General features: G+C 35.5%; 1 protein-coding gene across 9 annotated transcripts in view; it reads right to left on the reverse strand.

The window, feature by feature from the left end:
• ndrg4 (NDRG family member 4) overlaps positions 1-20,781 on the reverse strand; it is a 42,831-nt gene that overhangs the window by 11,034 nt on the left and 11,016 nt on the right. For 5 of the 9 annotated variants that reach the window (XM_017474989.3, XM_017474988.3, XM_017474990.3 and 2 more), the window contains 10 exons: positions 19,226-19,354; positions 12,426-12,464; positions 6,746-6,851; positions 4,561-4,681; positions 4,405-4,467; positions 3,401-3,461; positions 3,006-3,149; positions 1,043-1,146; positions 593-649; positions 1-18 (listed from right to left, as the gene is read on the reverse strand). The exon at positions 1-18 is cut by the window's left edge and continues 34 nt beyond it. In XM_017474989.3, the coding sequence (XP_017330478.2) occupies positions 1-18; positions 593-649; positions 1,043-1,146; positions 3,006-3,149; positions 3,401-3,461; positions 4,405-4,467; positions 4,561-4,681; positions 6,746-6,851; positions 12,426-12,464; positions 19,226-19,354 (842 nt within the window). Of the gene's footprint in view, positions 19-592; positions 650-1,042; positions 1,147-3,005; positions 3,150-3,400; positions 3,462-4,404; positions 4,468-4,560; positions 4,682-6,745; positions 6,852-8,584; positions 8,946-12,425; positions 12,465-19,225; positions 19,355-20,781 lie in introns of those variants that run through there. The other 4 variants (XM_017474991.3, XM_017474992.3, XM_017474993.3 and 1 more) reach the window with 3 other exon arrangements.

A 20,781-nucleotide genomic window follows, 5' to 3' on the forward strand; every position in this document is an offset into this window, starting at 1 on the left:
ACCAGCATCACTGGGCATCTAGAAGACAAACAGATAATAACAGAGAGAGAAAGAGCAAGATTACATGCAATACATATACAATTATGCTAGAAAGCAAAACTAGATAGACAGAGAAAGTGATGGAAAGAAAAACAAAAAAGGGAAAAGTGAGGAACTGCACTATTTTGGGAATATCCAGTGCAATTCTACAATCGGTACTGCATTTAGACTGTATCCAACTAGACGAAGGATACCCATAATGCATTGAGTTATAGTTATTTGTCAAGCGAGGAATTGATAGAGAAGGAAAACGATAGGAGGCGAATGAAAAAGAAACAATAGACACTGTTATATAGAGAGAGCAATAAAGTGTGAGGCAGTGTGGATGAAAAAAGAAAGCGAGAATTAGACAGACAGTGAGAATAGAGAGAATCAGAAAAAGAAGAAAGGAGAGATGAAAATAAATGTCAGAGAGAAAAAGACGGCACGTGATGTGAGATACATGATGAAGATGTGAGATAGACAAAAAAAACTGAATAAAAATACAGAGAGAAATGTAAGTAATGGAAAGGCAGAGGGAGTGAAAGAGTGAAGGAGATGTATAAAAACACACCTGAGTGTCTTGGCGTTGAGTACAGTCCCACTGCGATTCATTTCCAGATCTCTACGGCTAAGAGACGAAAACAGACCATTCACATCAATAAATCTGTTCTGATCCAATAGATGCTTTTAAACTCAGAGTTATGCATAAAATGGAAATGTCTGACTATCCTGAATATCCTTAAGATATATAGAACAGACTGATTCTGTCCCTGATATACAGCATCACTAAAATGGTTGTGACATTATATATTAAATTAAATAGCTAACTTCTGACATACACTCAGTTCCTTGGTCTATATGTTATGTCTAATTGCTTACAGTTTACTTTTACTGCATATTAGTGACTGATATCTGATAATCACTTCTGTAAATGTAAATAAACCTTCACAAACATCGTCACATCCAATATAATTTATTCATGATGGTGTCTAATTTTTTGCTACACACTTATGCTAAATACCTGTTGTACATGTTCCAGAAAAGCTGCAGATTGAACTGGTTGATTGTATTGTTGATCTGCTGCCGGTAGCTCTGCACCAGCTCACTGTTGTTCATCAGCTCCTCCTGCATATTAAAGGTGCAATAAGCAATGTCGCTGTTAAAAATGGATGGAATGGGTCTTCCATGACGCATGTTCTCTGCTTTTAGTTTATGTTATCACAAGTCCTGTGCTTCACTATTGTTAAAATCTGCCTAGTTAACATGAGCTCCTTAAATAAGGTGTTGTGATCTGGCACAGTGACTATGTTTACATGGACAGCAGTAATCTAATTATTGACCTTATTCTCAGTAAGACAATATTGTGATTAAGGTGTTTACATGAGTCATTTTTAGAATAATCCTTTCATGTTCCTGTTTTACATGTTAATCAAACATAGTTCGATTAACGAAACACATCATTTCACCGCGCCACACTGTCCGATGTTCCCTCCAGAATTTCACGTATCAACATAAAGTTCGTCTTCGTTATAGAACCGTATACAGTTTGGGGTGTTTTTATTTTTAATTTTTACAAACACTTCAAGTGCAGTTAATTATTTGTCATGCTGTACATGCAAATAGATGACTGCTTGAAGCCATGGGCTGCATCCATACTTACCTGCTATATAGTAGCCGAGATACATGCCTCTTGCCTACTATATAGTAGGCGAGTACGCGGTTTCGGATGCAGCCGTGCTCGCTTGCTTGCCGTAAAACGGCTGAGCACTGCCGTGTGTGATCATGTCCTGTCGCAAAATGCGGTGAAAACTCCCACATGACGTCAATAGTGTGATTAAGGTGTGTACATGTCTGTAATACACGTCGATAATGCGACTAAAATAGGAATACTCCACATGTCTTAATTCCATTTGTGTTTACTTCAAGTAAGACTTTAATCGGATTAAGGTAAGAAAAAATGGCTGTTTACATGGTAGTTTCTTAATCAGAGTATTGTCTTAATTGGGTTAATATTGGACTGCTGTTGTCCATGTAAACGTACTGAGTTTCTTCTCCATTATTTATTGAAGATCAATTCTGTTTACCAAACCAATTCTTAGGAATTGCCCTTTTCAATTAACTGTATGTCTGATTTAATTGATTCAATTTGTCCCAGGGGAATATCAAGCCCCAAATTGCTTCACATACAATTCTAGGCTTTATATGAATTTGTAAGATTGTACCACAGTCTGTGCACTGATTAGATAACATGACACCCAAGTCACCCAACTGGTCAGACTCAATGAGTGAGTTAAGTGATGATGGTTGGCTCAACAAATTAATCAACAAATCATCTCAGTGAATGAGTCACATGTGATTGAATCAATACTGGACTCCATTTTGTTCAATTTGGATTCATTTGGTCCAACTTTGAAATATCTAGCATTTCAGTAAATGCAATAGCCTACAACACTCCACTGTCTCCCATTGCTTTAAGTGTTGTCTATGGAATTTATGTACCCATTTTGCTTGCAGTTATGGAGGCGCCACATTAGTGCTATAACCAGCAATCACCATAGCATCAGACACTTTGCAAACCAGCACGTCAGCTCTTTTATATTTGGCTGTAAGCCAAATGGATTCATCAGGCTGTTAGACCAGGGAGACCATCACTGCCTGTACTGGAGACATTAATCTCAACCTTAAAGCTTCTGCAGCTACCACTGTAGCTGGAATGTATGCCCTTTTAACAGGTCGTGACCTCATTGCACTTTTGAGTATAGTATTTTATGCGTTTTATTTTACTTTTTGTATTTACATACTAGTTGCCACCAAAACTGTGCTTTTGTCTGCTTTCCCAGGGCAATTTTGCAGTGCAGCTTTTACGCACTGACATTAATATTTTATTGAATATTTAGCAGTTTTTAGACTCAATCAAGTCTCAATCAAGGAATCAGCACATTCCCTAGTAGGTTCACAGATTTTCATTTTGTATGTGTTTCCACCTGGCTGAAGAGGTGAGGCAGGACTGTGTCAGGCAGCGCGCTGGTCAATCCAGATAGTTTGGAAGCAGCCCAGTCGATCCAACCTTTCCCATTTGGGTCTATGTTGAGCAGAACTAAACCCTCGACAAGGTCAGGAAAGATCAGCTAGAGAGAGAGAGAGAGTGTGTGTGAGAGAGAATTGTAATAATGATGATGATGATGATGATGGCTACTATCACCATGATCAGCCTTTCTGTTGCATAGTCTTTCTATGCATGAAAGTTACTTAAAAATTAAAAAGCTTGCACACAATTTAATTAACTACTAAATAACTGTTATTCCCCTTGAAGGGTTAAGAGAATATGGGCTAGTTGAGTGAGAGTGAGAGAGAAAGAGAGGGAGGGAGTGACACTCACAGCAAACTTCGCGAGGATGTATGCACCAGCTCCTACTCCAATTCCCACAATGCTCTTAAATCTGGAGATGGATTATAATAATAATAATAATAATAATAATAATAATAATAACAATAATAACAACAACAACAACAACAACAATAATAATACCACTAAATTAGGTAATCAGACATATATTCACATGTAGTACTCTCATACTAATGCTAACACTAATTCTAAACCATACTAGTTTAAACATATTCACACACTCCAACCAATATTAATCTAACCATACTAACTCATTCTAGCCATAATAATTTAACAATACTCACACACACTAACCAATATTAGTCGAAATCATTCTACCCATATCAATCTAACAATTCTCACACACTGTAACCAATATTAATCTAACCATACTAACCAACTGTACCCCAAACCAATTTAACAATTCTCACACACTGTAACCATTAATCTAACCATACTAACCAACTGTACCCCAAACCAATTTAACAATTCTCACACACTGTAACCAATATTAATCTAACCATACTAACCAACTGTACCCCAAACCAATTTAACAATTCTCACACACTGTAACCAATATTAATCTAAAACATACTAACCCACTGTAGCCAAACCAATTTAACAATTCTTACACAGTGTAATATTAATCTAACCATATGAACTCATTCTACCCATACCAATCAAACAATACACTCTATAACTAATATTGATCAAACCATACTCACCCATTCCAACCAAAATAAATGAATCATGTTGACTCACTCTAAAACATACTAATCTTACTATACTCACTTGTTCTACCCATACTAATCCATCCATAATGGATGAACTGTACTCATCTAACTATACCAACTCATTTTAAACCATACCAATTGTTTTAAATCTTACTAATCTAACAATACTCACACACCCTAATCCATATTAATCTAACCATACTCTCATACTCTAACAATAGTCTAGCCATTCCCTCTAAATCAACCTATTTTAACCATACTTACCCAAAGTGCTCCACCACGCTGGGCAGCATACCTGCCAGATTGTCCATGGTGGGGTACTGGTACCTTAAAATACATGGGCAAAGGAAATCAGACTGAATGCTTTATGGGTTTTGTACCTGTGTTTGTGGGCATATTTGTTTTAGTGCGAATGTTTACCCTGCTGGCATCTGAGGGGCTCCGACTTGTTGGCCAGGAGCATCGATGTGGCAAACCACAAAATGTTTAGTAATCTCCTGCATATCCTCATTATGAAATAGGGTATTGAAGCACAGCTTATCTGAGAGAAAGAGAAAGATATAAATTATAAATTAGATTTTGAGTCAGATAGAGGGAGAGAGACCTCCTCATGCTATAACATTGTTTCCCTTGAGTTTACTCAATATATGTAAAAATGCATTAAGTGTTTCTGAGTAAAGCTGTTGAAGCACTTGAACATAGCAGAAATGTATGTGTGTGTATGTTTAAATACAGTAGGTGTCCAGTCCATCGCCATGAAGTACTGTACTGAGGTTTAAAGTACCACTGAACTGAAAAATGCACACATGTATTCACATTTAAAACATTTCTTTTTCAAAACATCTGTAAAAATTCCTAATCTGTAAAAATTCCTAATTAAATATTCATAGTCTTGTTTTTTATGATGGTAAAGCTGCAGAGATGTCCCTCCTCTCCTAGGCAGTTAAGTAATTATAAACATATTAAACAATGTATTTGATTATTTTAATCATGTGAAATAATTTGCTTTCAGTGGTAATTCACAGTTACAGTCTTGAACAGATGCTCCACAGTAACACAGTTTCTTCAAGTGGCACGATCATATTTAACTGAGAAGAAACTTGACACTTTTACAGAGACTAACAAGTTTCTTCACACCTTATTTGGGACACACACTCACTGCAGGTTGAATACTCATAAAATCAGAGCATGAGTCATCTTTCTGCCCTGCTTCCCGACCCATTTCTTTCTTTATCCTTCATCTTCCACACTCTCTCTTCAACTCTTCCTCCTTTTCCTTATCTCCCTTTCTCACTCTGTTTTTTCCCTCGTATTGACCTTTCTGTCTCTCTCCTTGTCAGAGTCACGTCTCCCTTCAGGGTTCACTATGCATACTAATGAGCAAGCAAGGTCAGATGGAAAGAGAGGTGAAGGAAGAGAGAGGTACGTGGAGTACAGAGAATAAATAAACACAAACTCTCTGTTTAACAGTCTCACCATTGCTAGGCAACAGGAAAATATGGACACTGAGCTTAAGCTTGCTACGGATGTATATATAGTGTATTGATTGTGGAAACAAGACACAATGGTTGGGAATATAAACATTTTCTTCAGCTGTGTTGGTTAATTATTTAAAAAAAAAAGATTTCAAATGACTAAAAGAAATTTGTAATTACACATTTATCAGAAATCACAACCATTATGTGGACCATTCATATTAATTTTTTTTTTTGTACACATTGTAAACACAAGCCCATTCAGTCGTAGTGTGCCTTTAACATATTAACATCTACAGATGATTACTGTATAGGAAATGGAATTTAAGGAAGGAGTGAAAAATGGATAATGAAAAGAAGGGATAGGATTCTGTGTGGATTCCGCAGTTTCACTTCCCACCCCTCCTCCTCTGTAGATGAATGGAAGCAGGAAATGGATTCTCTCAGACAGATGGATGCTACTGTGGCATTTGGTTTCACGGCTGATATTTTTTTTTGTCTGGTTCCCTCCTCAAATAAACAGAGAGAGAGAGAGAGAGAGAGAGAGAGAGAGAGAGAGAGAGAGAGAGAGAGAGAGAGAGCGAGAGAGCGGAGTGACCTCTGGAAAAACACCATAGGTTTAAATGATGCATAAACACAATAGTGTGTGTTTATTCTGATATTAAGCACTGTGGAGGTTAAATTAAAAGGTCTGTCGGCACACCTTCGGCACAACTCAGATTACCCAGAAATCTATTCAGAACAATAACCCTACCTTTAATGAAGAACTTGATTTCTCATGATTATTTTATTGTTTTATAACATTTTTGATATATACAATAAGAGATATTGTATATTTTAGGAATAAGAAAAGCCAAAATGATCCACATGCCATTTAAAAGTGTTTATTGAATGGATGGACAGATGGATGGATAGATGTATGGGTGCATGTATGAGGAGACATATAGACAGACATATAATATGTAAGGTGGTAAATATGTTTTGAATAAATTTAAATGTAATGTATGAGGTAGTGTATGATGATGGATAATGGGAATCTATTTCTCATTAGACACAAAAAACAGAGCATTCTGATGATTTTACGATTTTTTTCATGAATGAATGAATAGCAGATCTTTTAGAATACTTACGATTGAGTCCCACATCGTGGTAGGTGAGTATCGCAGGCTTGTTGCCCTTCGGAGCCCCACGGATCACCACATGCAGCATTCCATAGGGAGTCTCAATGTCATGTTCCTAACACACACACAATTTAAATATCACAAAATGTAGCTCATTAAATGTAAAATATCTTATTATTCCATGCCCATATATAGGAGTAAATATGGAGTGTGAAGAATTCTGAAATAATTGTAGCATTGTACAACAACTGTAAATGCTTTAGATTCATTTTAAGACTTTATCACAAATCAGTATGACATCACCAACATCTTACAGAAATATTACCCAACTGATTATCTGTAAATATGTTCCTTCACCAAAATGAAACTAGCTATTGCTAGGATTAGACAAAATTACATCGTTACATCAAATATGATTTTTACTGAGAAAATTATTTACAAATTGGGAAAAATAAAATTTATAACTAAATACCTAACAAAAACTAGGTATCTAAAATGAGAAAATGTGCCAAAATAATAGTGGCTATCTAATGTTTGTATCATTAATGGGATCAATTTCTATAACTAGTGATATATCTATGATTACCTAACAGGAATCATATTTATTAGGTATTTAGAGAATAAGTATTATAATTATTATTATTAATAGAAGTAGTAGTAGATTATACAGACAGTTTTAGAGCTGTGTGCTTATACATTAATATAAATTATTATATTGTAACAACCCTGATACTGGATGCCATACCATAAAACTTACATTTCATTCCTGCCCATAATGATAGTAAAAGGTCCTTAAGGTCCATGTCCTCACCCTTATCTTTTTCTCACACTCCCTGAAGCTAATTGATCTTTATGACTCAAGGTCATAGATTTGTCTCTGAGAACAGATCTGTAAATGATTCATTCTAAACATATACACACACATTCAAACACACTGACACATGGGTGTTCTTTGTGAAAATTCACTGAGTAGATATAAACAGCCATGCACCCTCGATCACTGAACACTCCTTGACGCATACCATCGGCTGATGTATACGCGAGTGTGTGCGCGTGTGTCCTGTTGGAATGCACTCCAATGACTCTGCACCTGCACTGCCACCTTGTAGCACAGATTTCATTCCCAGCAAATATCACAGACTCATACACATTGAAAAGTCATTGATGACTGTCTCTTTTTTCAGTTTTCAGCTGCATTGTAATAGACATGAAGTAACAGCAGCATGTTGTAGTGAAATGCAGCCATTGCACTACATTATTGCTTATTAATACTACCATTGCCGTATTTATTTATTTTTTTATTTACATATTTCAGTATTATTATTTATTGCCTAATTAATATGTATTGTTGAATGTGTATAATATAGATTGCTGTGTTCTTATATATTTCAGGATAATTATATATTGCTGCATACATACATACATACATACATACATTATATATATATATATATATATATATATATATATATATATATATATATATATATATATATATATATATATATATATACACACACATATATATATATATATATATATATATATATATATATATATATATATATATTTTTTATTAGTATTTATGTACTTTACCATCGCTATCTATTTATATGTTGTTGGTCTTTTTTTTTTTTAGAGGAAGATTTCTGTTTTTACCCCTACTCTCAACGTGAACATCAATCAGGAAGGTGCAATTTCATTTTTCTACAATAATGACATTAATTCTAATTCTAAACACAAAGAAAAATAAAAACACATGTTCAAATCCTTAATTTTACAATAAGGCCACACATCCAAACATGGACTATCAACATTCCCTCACACACTCAGTCCAATAGCACTCACCCCGTCCCAACACTCAGGCATGGCTGCAAAAGAGAAGGATGAGGATGCAGAAGAGGAAGACTGAAAAGAGGAGTCTGAATTAGATGAGTCAGCAGCTGGTGGCCCTTTCTGTTTAGGCAGATTAGGATCCAGACAAGCAAGAGGATGCAGAGATGATTCTGTTGCTACGGTGCTTTTCTCTTCCTCTTCTTTCCTCTCCTCCTTCTGCACTCATCTTCCTCTACCCCGCCTTTACAGTACACCTCAGCCTCCTATTGGCTGTTGGTGGTTTATGATTGGCTGTTTTCTCTGTCACTTGTATAAAGTCTGTTGTCATCCTACATTTTCTCCTCTGCAGAATTTCTGGGTCATGGATGGTGAACGTGGTCCTATTCTACTTTACCATCCCCCCTCCCTTCAATCCCTCCCCCCATTACTGCTCGAGTCCTTTCAGATCTGGTGCAATCTGGTTACAAGCGCTTCACACATGACCATAACAGCAGTACTAAATGATATATAATACACCAGCCATAACAGTGATAATAAATAACAGTAAAATAATAATACATTTATATAAAATAAATATAAATGTATATATAAATCACTACAAATCTGGTTCATGATTTGGATTTGTACAATAAATGGATTACGATTGTATTCACTTAGTACAACAAATGGCATCCACATTACCAGGTTGGAGTGACACAAATATGATTTTTTGACTTAATGTGACAATGTCAGGTCTGATTTTTATTATGACTGTGTGGACACAAAAATCTTTTTTTTTTAAAAGGTGTGAGTCACTTTCCTATGTGGTCCTGTGACTATGAGCCATGAATGAGAACAGTCAGATCGGAAATCATGTGGCTTTTTCCCAACACACTTTGCAGAGGTGCATATCATGATCACCATCCAGTCTTAGCAGGGGAGCAAAACAACAATAGAGGACAACAACATCAGTGATTGTATCCAATGGATATTCAAGGATGGGAAAATGTATGATTTACTTGATATTTGGGGAATATATTAAAGCAAAAATAGAAAGAACCTACAGAAATACCTAGTGGTCGAAACAGTTGCACAAGAATTCAATATGCACAGTTGTGGGTCACTTGCTGTAACGAATGTGAACTGCAAAGATCTGATTTGAGCAAATAAATCAAAATTTTGCAAAGAAGCTCTCAAAGTTCTCTATATTAATATGCTACACCAATCTTGAAAGTTCCATATGTTCTCAATAAACATAGCCAAGATTTACTTACTTTCACACAAAGGAGCAATTTGACTGACATGGCAGAGACCAACCTCAAATTTGTTCTCATAACCCATCAGAAAAAGGCACAAATATTTGATTTATAGACGACTAAGTGCAAAAAACTCTAATAACAATGGTATTCTGTGAACATTTTCAGTCCAATGACTATATTATATATATATATATATATATATATATATATATATATATATATATATATATATATATATATATATATATATATATATATATATATTGCTCAGCATATCGTGTTGCAGTGTCCAAAATGTTTGTATACACAGAAATGCAGAGAACCAATCACACTGCAACCTTAAAGACACTGATGGTTGTGCCAGGAAAATTGTACAAAAGATATCAGGTGTTCCGTATCCCTTAAGTGGAGCATTTGAGGCTGAGGCTAATAATTAACATAATAATTAACTAATAAGATAAATCCAGTGTATTAAAGAGGTTACCTTGTCGGTGCTAAAGAATGGGAAAACAATTTATTAAAAAATTCAAAGAAAATTCAAAGAAATTATTGAAAGCCCAACAATTCATGTTCATGATGAGTGTATCTAAACTTCCAACCACAAATGTATATTTAAAATATTTATTATTGTTTTGTGGTTTTTACACTATTAATATGCAGTATTAACATTATACTATTTGGTCGAGTTGTTCACATGTATGAAATCTAACACACTATAACTTAAATTTCACACTAACTGTCCCTCAGTGGTGGAATGAACTTCCAACCTCAATCCGGACCGCAGAACCTGTCACTATCTTCAAAAAACAGCTAAAGACCCACCGCTTCTGGGAACACTTAACTAACCCCTAGAATGCCAACCCCCACATCTGTGCACTTTGCTTCTCTACAACTCAATTGTAAATCTTGTATGGTAGCACTACCTGTATTGTTCTCTACTTGATATATCTCTTTGCTTGCACTTCCTCATTTGTAAATTGCTTTGGATAAAAACATCTGCTAAATGAATAAATGTAAATTTCTATGTCCTCTTTATTTCATACTAAGAGTATGCAAGCGTATGTACTCAACTGTAGCTAACATGACACGTCATGAACATACAGTATGTGTGTGCTGAAATGTCTCTCAAACATGGAAACCAAAGCCAGAGCCAGCTTTTGCTCACTGTTTTAATTAAAAGCTTTAAATAAAGAAGTATTACTTTTGTCCTCTCAAGGTGTCTCTGAGGAGAAACAGTGAGAAGATGTTGGAGAGAGACAGTGCTGATGTGTTTATTAGGGGGCAATTGGAGAATAATATACTCTTTATAAAAAAATAAAAAAAAATAAAAAGTTGGGTTATTTTTTCTACCCAAATGCTAGGTTGAGCCTTTTGGGTCATTTTCTCAGTCTCCACCCAGTTTTGGGTAGTTTTGAGAAACCCAACTACCAGCCACAGTTCTTCTGGAAACTTTGACTGTTGTTCTTATTTTTGCAGCAGAACCCAACAGCCTTCATTATGTTGTCTGTTTGAAAAGTGGTCTTTTACATAATATGCTGCTTTCTGTACTGCCATACAAACATTTTTCTTTAACATTTAATTTTGTGCTGGATAACTAATGTTTGTAAATGACTCGATAATGCAGATGTCATAAAATAAAAATCTATAACAAAATTTGTACTAAACAAAATAGCGTCCCAAAGACTTTTGCACAGTACTGTATATATCTTTTAACTGCAAGATAAGATAGAATGTATGGTGGTGAACAATTAGATGGCTGAGTTGATCTATCTGCCATAGAACATCATTCTTGTATTTTCTTTAACCACTAGAAGGCTCTCTAGACCTGTTTATCACTCTCGCAGTTCTGTAGAGAGCATGCTAGTCTGTCCTTAGCTGATAGGACATTCATTCAGTGTCATTCAATTTTTCCTCCTTTTCCTGTTTAGAAAACATTTTAAATAAAATCCTCATTGAACCCATCGACTGTCGGAGATAGTTCAAATGTAGCACTACTGTTTTCAGTGCATGTGTATGTGGTATGAGGTAATTAGGTAAATACCCTTTAAATAAAGTATTACCCTACATTTTCTTCTTTATGTGATACTACAATCTCATATGCTGATTCTTTTGATGTACTACACTGCAGTTTAAGTAGTGGTATCATCCTGGAAATTTAATATCTTATCGCACTGTGCATGTATATGGATTGAATGACCAGACAAATTGACCTTGACTTTCCTTCCACACTAGTCATAGTGATTCAGCTATACAGCTACTGTATACACAGTGATTCAGCTATTGCCTTTTTGCTTTGTAGTCCTTATATATAAATCATGTGCGAGAAAACTACATTATGTATTCATAAATAATTACTACATCTGAGCTCCTACTTCTGGGCTCTCTCAATCAACTGCTCTGCCCACAAAACACTGGGTATCCATTTTCATTCTCATACCCAAATATGCATAGTCACCACTCTTGCACACTCCATTTTGTTTTCATTCATTACATACTAATTGATAAGTAACCCCATAATCCCTTGGGTTATTACTGGTTACCTATTTTAAAGTATATTGCTGCTAATTATTTATTTAGGAATTGCACTTTAAACTAATAGAAAATATATCCAGTACCTTCCAGTCTCCTACAGGCATGAAGCTCTCACAGTTCTCCTGCAACACATGAACATATATGCAGTCAGGACCACTGAAATAACTACACAAAAAAAAAAAAAAAAAATACAAAAACACAATTTGCATAACTGGAGCTGCTTGAAAGAAAACTAATTGGATGACTACGATCACTGTAAAATATTTTCTACACGAAGGGAAATGCTTGTCCTTTCCGGCTGATCTCAGATGCACAGGACTGTTTTCTTCTCTTGAATACGCTGTAATACAGATGACTAAACAGGCTAAAGAGGACAGAATGAAAACAGGAACCGGCTAGCATTATACAGATCATGATAACCGGTTCTCATTGGTTTTCATTCTTCAGGTGGATCATGGATCAATTCCTGCACACCAGTGTAGAGAAGCAGAGAGGTTAGTGTGTGTAAGTGGACATCCTAAAACAACACACGGCAAAGTTTACACAAGTGAAAAGGGTTAGCTTAGACATCAAATTGTGCACAGTGCCGTATTCAGAGTTGAGTTACGTGTGTAGTGAGGATTTATACGGAAATTGTGCACATCAGTACTTAGACCTCAGATTATGGTCAGGTATACCAAGGTATCGTCAGTTCTGAACTTGTGTTTATCAGCTCAAGCAAGGAGCAATATTAAATCATATGTCTGTACATACACTCAAAAAAACCTTTGGAATGCCATTAAAGGACACTAATAAATATGACACTGTTAATTATTAGTATTGTCCCATTAACATTTACAAAACATTTTTTTTCTTGTACAGATCACATCAGAGGAGACATTGTTTATTTCTGCATGATGTAGCATGATGAATGCTAGGTCAGTTTATCCGTCAAACTGTGGGCATGTTTTCTTACAGTAAAACCAGTGCTATTTTATAAATCGGCCATATAATGAGTATGAAATCCATATTGTTAAATTAAACCAAATTGACAGTGATTAATGTGATAATAACTTCTAGAACTATTCATGCAACAGCATATTGGCAATATAATAGACTCCTATCAGATTTATGTCAATGCTTGCAATCGTCTCATTTATATATCATATTGGGTTTTTTTATTTTTCCTTTTTAAATAGGGTCCTATTTTTTCTACTGCATCATTTCACATTTTACAGCAAAAGAAAAAGATTTCTTCTACACCTATTTCCTTCTCCAGTCCACATTTTCTTTCAATTTCTTCAGGTATTACGGCAAGTACTTGTATTTAAATGCAGTGGTCTAGACACTACTGAGAAAAAAAAAAAAACATCTTGTATGCTTCTACCCAAGAAAAATCGGGCAACTTTGGAGGCATTAACTGCATGCAAGTGATTTGCATAATCTGAATGGGGAGCCCTAAAAATGACCCAAGTGCCTACATAACTGAACTCTAACTATGTGCAAATTAACCAGTATATATTTTGACGTAACTGTTGGAATTCCTTTGCCAACTCTGAATATGGACCACTGTGTCTAAGCAGAATCTTGCAAGAATTCAAAAGCAAAAATGTTGTTATTTGAAACTGCAAAGATGCTGAAAATATAAACAATTACAATTGATTAAGACAAAAATATAAATAAATAAATAAAATCTGTACAAGAACATGGCTAAGCATGCATATAGTTTAAAACACTGCATAATTATATGCATTGTATTATTTATCACTTAAATGATAAATAATAGATTAAACACATATGCAAGTGGAGTGTTTGAAGGAAGGGTCACCCGTCCACCCATCTTGAATCAGAGGTCAGAAGTCACCTATCCATGTGAAGCTGACGCAGTAATACTGAATTGGGTTAACACTACATCCCCAGGGCCTGGTGTATGTTTTAAACTACATTCCAAATCACGTATGCTATTTGCTAGTTAATGGTGTTTCGAGGTTAGCTTTACCTTAAGATTTACAAATTGGTTTAATTAATCATAGAGCTGTGGAACATGTGGCCCTGGGAACATAGATACTCTCCCTGTTGAATAGTTAAGAGAGATATGTTAGTAAAATATTAGTAAATGGTACCACAACAACTATTGCAAGATTATAGAGCAAGCTCTGCAAAAATAAACTTACCATCACTTGGTTTAACATCATTTTGGACACAGTGTGTATGTTGGGAGAGTGAGCCAATCTGGCTTGTGAGGGATAGAGAGACAAATGAGAGCTTGCAGTTGCATTCAGACTAGCGGGTTTCAGGGATTCACCAAAATAAAGCCTGGGACTGTGGTTATATGATTATGGGCTACCTTGGTTGTGGTTAAACATGATGCAGATTTAATGCCACCACTGACAAAGCACTTAGTACAAGCCACAACACTGAGCGTGAACAAATCCAATGACACACAAAGCAATCAGTCATCTGCAAAGAGTGTGCTACGTGACACGCTAATGTGAGTCAAATGCCTTGTTCCAATAGTGTTTTAATATGCCCTCACCGACTTCCCTTTATGACTCAGAAGTGTTTACTACCTAGGTGAGCATCCACTTGAGGCGAGGAGACTTTAGGAGAAAAAGTCTTTTTATTTATTAATTTAGAAGTTCAACTCTGTATAGGGTTAGACTGTCTTGTTACCAAGAAAGCTTGTCATCTGTGGATGAAATGGTTGGCTGCATTTTAAAACAGAGTTATTTTTTAACATGAAATATTTGATCTCTGTTCATGCTTATAAACAACCAGAAGTAACAAAGAATTTAGTCTCGTTTTTAAAAAATCTGAACTTTGAGTTTTTCTTTCACCTCTACTTTCTACTCACTGCATTTTCAAACATCGCAACATTTCTCTATAATCGCTTAAGCTTTTTAGTATCAGACTGATTCAAGGAATCAATCTAAATTCGTAACAAATCTAAACTGTAACAAATGTGACAGCAGGAATGAGACCTAATACCCATCACTATAATCTATCTGCTGCCATGTACACTTTGTATTCATCACAGCAGCAAGTAAATTGTTGCTGTATGGCAACACTGTGCAATGGTGGAAGGTATCATATAGTCAAAAATAATACAAAATGTATCAGACAATTCCAATTACTGCATTTTACAGACTATAAGTTGCAGAATTTATTTTTATGCCAACTAGTAAGCATGTAAATGTTATATCTTCTAGAAAGGAATTAGAGCTGTAAAATGTATGTAGATATGTGGCTTTACTCATTCAAAATACATACAAAGATCCATACATGTTTTGGGTGAAGTACCTTTTCAATTATTTCTTTTGAAACATAATGTAGAACAGAAGGTGCAATTGCAAAACATCTGAAATTACAGCAGTTTTCTTACTTTAAATGTGAACAAAATGTAAATATACTGTTAGAGAAGACTAGTATCTTTTCTTCTGTGTAGGCCTGCTGCAATTCATGTATGCACATACCACAGTATCGCATGTTGCCATATGGCAACAATCGTATTTTACAATTTAACATAATATTCAAAATATCTAAATTTGTTTAAAAAAAATAATAAATGGTTAACTAAGCTCAGATAGTGTTTCATTTTTTTTCCTTTAAGTTGTTTTGCCTAAATATTGAAAAATTTATTAGAATGACCTTTGAAAATAGTACAATATTAGATTTGGATTAAGGAAAATAGCAGTTTTGTATTATTAGCTATAAATAATTTTTGCCCTATGGCAACACCATGCAGTAAAGGGTTAATCTAATCAACTTCAATTAAGCTAAGCATTGGAACAGCCCATAAAATGAATTGGAAAGTGTTTTTCCTCCCAAAAGGAAATTATTTTGGGAAGTCGACAAGAACACATTACACACAGTACTGGAATGCAGGGAAGCACTCACATGTAAATCTTTGATTGTCCCGTCTACAGCCTCCTGAGCCAACATGACTGAAGTGATTTAAAAAAAGTATGACGGTTTACAAACCTGTGCACTGAATTGATTATTGCCTTCAAGCAGCGATTACATACATTTATAACTACTACCTCAAAAATACATATTTATGAAATGGTAGCACTTTGTTATAAGGTCTACAATAAATAATATATTAATACTTAACTATGTTCCATATTGATGAATTAATACACATCAGGAAATTGAAAATGTGGACATTAACAGGCAATTGTTAACTGTACAATGGATATAAAAACTTTACATATCCCAATAAAATTGCAGGTTTTTGTCATGTAAGAAATTAAACCAAGATAAACCATGTCAGATCTTTTTCCACCTTTAAATGTGATATCGCAACCAACAAAATTCAAGTGGAAAATAAATAGAAAAGTTGTTGGAAAGAAAAAGAAAAAACTAACAATAACCTGGTTGTGCCCACCCTTTTATAATGAGTCATGTGACTGTGTTTCACATTCAAACTCATGTTCAAAAGAAATGACCATATATACATCTTCAATTAAGTGATTCTGATTAACTCCAAATAAAGATCAGCTTTTTCTATAGGATTTTCTTGACATCTTCTTGGTTTAAAAAAAAGATTCCACAAAAAACTTACAAAGCATGCACAGGATCTTTGAAGGATTGTTGAAGGTATTAATCAGAAGAGAAGCTCAAAATAATTCTCAAAACATTAGATGTAACATTAGATGAAGACCGTGAAGGCCATCAACAACAGGAAAATGGGGGACCGGTGGCTGCCAAAAGACTTCTCACTCCCTGTATGTGATAATCTATTCTCTATAATTTCTCACATCTGGGCTATGGAGTAGGGTGACCAGACCAAAGCCCTTTCACTCTCTCTCACACACACATACACAAACACACACACACACACACACACACACATCCAAGCCTGCCTTTATCACCCCAAACCATGTGTCAAAATGTGCTACGGTCTGATGAGACCAAGTTCAAATATTTTTGCACATAATTCTAAACCATAACACAAGACAGTATCACCCAAAGAACACCATATCCAGGGTGAATCATGGTGGTGACAGCATCATGCTATGGGAGTGCTTCTCTCATGCTGGGACAGAAGGCCTCTATTAGACACCTTCCAACACGATAAAGATCCAAAGGACAAATCCAAATGAACAAAACGAATGACTTAAGAAGATGATGAAGAAGAAGATTTTGGAATGGTCCAGTCAAATCCCAGATCTAAATCCTATTGAAAACTTGTGGAATGACTTAGAGGGCTGTGCACTGGAGCAATTCTGCAAGGAGGAGTGGAATAAAACTGCCAACTCAAGATGTTCTAAGTTGGTAGACTTTTACCCAAAAGGACTGAATGCTGTAGTGCCACGTATTAGTTAAGGGGTGTGCAAACTTATGCAACCAGGTAATTGTGATTTTTTTTCCCCTTCTAAAATGTTTGTTTATTTTTCACTTGAAGTGGTTGTTGGTTGCTATATCACATTAAAGATGGACGACAATCTGACATGACTTATCTTGATTAAATTTTTTTGTTTCTTACATCCCAAAAACCTGCTATTGTAACTGGGGTGTGTACACTTTTTATATCCACTGTATATGAACAATCATAAAGAACAGCAATGGTTAAGTATTAATATCTAGTTAACTCATTCTGTTAAGTAGTCAGTCAGAACATTGGGATATTTAAGTAACTAGAGACAATTCGCAATTCACAATGCAAAGTCACTAACAACTTCCTTTGAGATCACATGATCCAGATCAAAACATTTTAGCAGTGTGATGCCATAAAAGTGGTGGTAGTGATGATGATGATGATGATGATGATGGTCTTGCAGGAGGGTGAGCCACTCAAACACACAGAAATGACTGTGGATTGTGCTAATAAATTTGTGCATTTTGTAAAATTATGCAATCAGAATACCAGAAGAATGAGTTAACAAGATGTTAATACTTAACTATTACTATTATTAATGGCTGTTCACATGTCTCTGTTTGCTGTTAATGTATACACATCATTATTTCCTGATGTGCTAAAGATTAGTTCATGTATTAATTCATTATTAACAAATTTAAAACTTAACAATTAGTTAAGTATTAGTATATTGCTTATTTGTGGACCTTATAGTAAAGTGTTACCCATAAATTAATGAAAGAACATTCAGGTTCTGCTCTCTGATGTAACACATCAGCAATCAACTATCTCTGCTCCAGTCTCTATCTGAAGAGTACATGGACCTACAATGACTGTAAACACAGTCAGAATGAGATTCAGTTCAGAATCAGGATATTGTTGGCCTGATTTATTGTATCTTCATAGACCTGGATCACTGCAGAGTTTAGTATCTATTTATTCGTTAGGCTGATGCTTTTATTCAAAAGGGCTGAGTGAGGCAGACTCCGATCCAAGCACTGAGCTGGGCATAGGGTTAAGGGCTGGGATTTGAACTCAATCACGAAAGTTAATGGAAAACTCCACCCTGAAACACATTAAATATGTTTATATTGAAATAATTGTGATGTGTTTAGTGTTTCCACTGCTGATTTGTTGGTTAGTGCTGTATTTTCTGTTTTTCCAGGGAGATGTTAGTGGTTGCCTGCTCTGCTGACATCACAGTGCAGTTACATTGGTGTTTAATAGGAGACAGGATTCTCTTTTAGCTTCTAAACCAAAAGAGAAAGAGCTTCCTGGACAGACTAAATGACTAAAGTGCTGCTGCATCGTTCTCTTTGTTGGGTGGTTAAGATTCTAACCCCAAGTCAGACAGAGAACCATGGTGGGACACTTAGCCATGGCACCATACCATTTATGACTGGATAAAAGCCTCTGCCAATTGTCAATCAAGGAAAACACTAAGCTCTGCAGTTACTCCAAGCTACTGTAAGATTTCATTCTGAAGAGCTCATTCACTTCTAATCTACTGTTAGACGAAATGGGCGTGGCCTGTGCATTCGTTACCAGGATGCACCCCCCGCTGGTCCGGTGGCGGCGTGTCACACCGAGCCAATGGCGAGCGATCTCATGCCACTTGCGGGTAGGGCGTGCTGGCTGGGGGCAGGGTCCTGCGTTCACACACGCTCCTCTCGCCTGCCTCATTACACATAAACACGTGTTACAGGAAAAACACACAGCGTCCTGTATATGTGCGGACTATGACATAAGCTATACTGTATACAAATTTTGCCTTGCCTGGCTATGGAATTTTAAGTGTTACTTTAGTGCAAAGTTCTCATTACCTTCTTGAACTTGCTGAAGTTACCTGCCAAAAAAAACCCACTAGCAAATACATGTGGTGGCTTGGGAACACCCTTCATTTGGTGAAATTTTGACATATTCTTACTATACAGTATATACAGTTTAGAAAATACAGACCTTCTTTGCACTTATTTCAACAAATGGAAAGTTTTAGCAGTTTAAAATCTGGCTACCTCCAAAAGTGAAAAAGTAGAAAACAGTATTTAAAGACACCAACATTGATTGTCTAATGCAACTAATATTTATTCATTTAATTTTCATTTAACAAAATTTTCTGGTAAATATTTCCTCAGGTAAAAGTCAGTCACTCGACTGATCACTGCTCTTACACTGATTCTGAAATATTCGCTCCGAGTTTTGTTCTGTTAGATAACTCATTTTTGATTCACACTTAAAAATGACAACTTTGTCCTCTGCCATTTCTAAAGTGTAAGTGACAGAGCTCGTGCATCACCAGTAATTTGACAGCTGGTATCAATTTTCACTGTTTTCCTTTGGCACATAACCAACAACTCGATCAAAGCATGATCTTCAATGAATGAAAATATACTTAGCTAGCAAGCTAGCAATTAAAACCTTTTTAGGCAGACTGACTGTTTTTACAGCCAGGTTTGTTAAACTGGTTCATTATTTACCAATGTAATTTCTGTAGTCACAAAATATAGGCAAGTAAAAACAACATTTCTGCATCCTTTTGGTGAAATATGTGTATATTTTCTTGCATAGAGATTGTTTTCTCAAAAAAAAAAAAAAAAAAAAAAAAAAAAGGTCTGTTTGCCACAATTCAGCCACAGCAATATCCGATGGGTTTTCCCAGACCGCCACATGCATCACTTCACTGTATTACTTGAAGTTGGTATAAAGTAAAAAAAAAAAAAAGTTTTATACTCTAGAATTAATCTATACAGTATAGAGTCTATTGTAGTCTATCATCTACAGTTGTAATCAAAATTATTCAACCCCCATTACAAATCAGGTTTATTGTCAAAATTTACAGACTTTCAGCTGTTTGAGGTGAATAAATAAAACAAAAGCAATTGAAATAGATAAACACAATGAATGCTTCAAGTGTTTTCCCCAAATTCAGCTGAAAATGCAACTTATTATGAATTCTCCAGTCTCAAAATTATTCAACCCCCTGTAAAGAATCCCTAACATCACAAATATGCAAAACAGGTGTTGTCTCAAGCACACCTGATGCAGCTAATCAAGGGCTTCATTAGTTGCACCAGGTGTGCTTAAGCTGGAACACATGAAAT

The sequence above is a fragment of the Ictalurus punctatus genome, chromosome 8 (assembly GCF_001660625.3).
Source record: "Ictalurus punctatus breed USDA103 chromosome 8, Coco_2.0, whole genome shotgun sequence".
Taxonomy (NCBI): domain Eukaryota; kingdom Metazoa; phylum Chordata; class Actinopteri; order Siluriformes; family Ictaluridae; genus Ictalurus; species Ictalurus punctatus.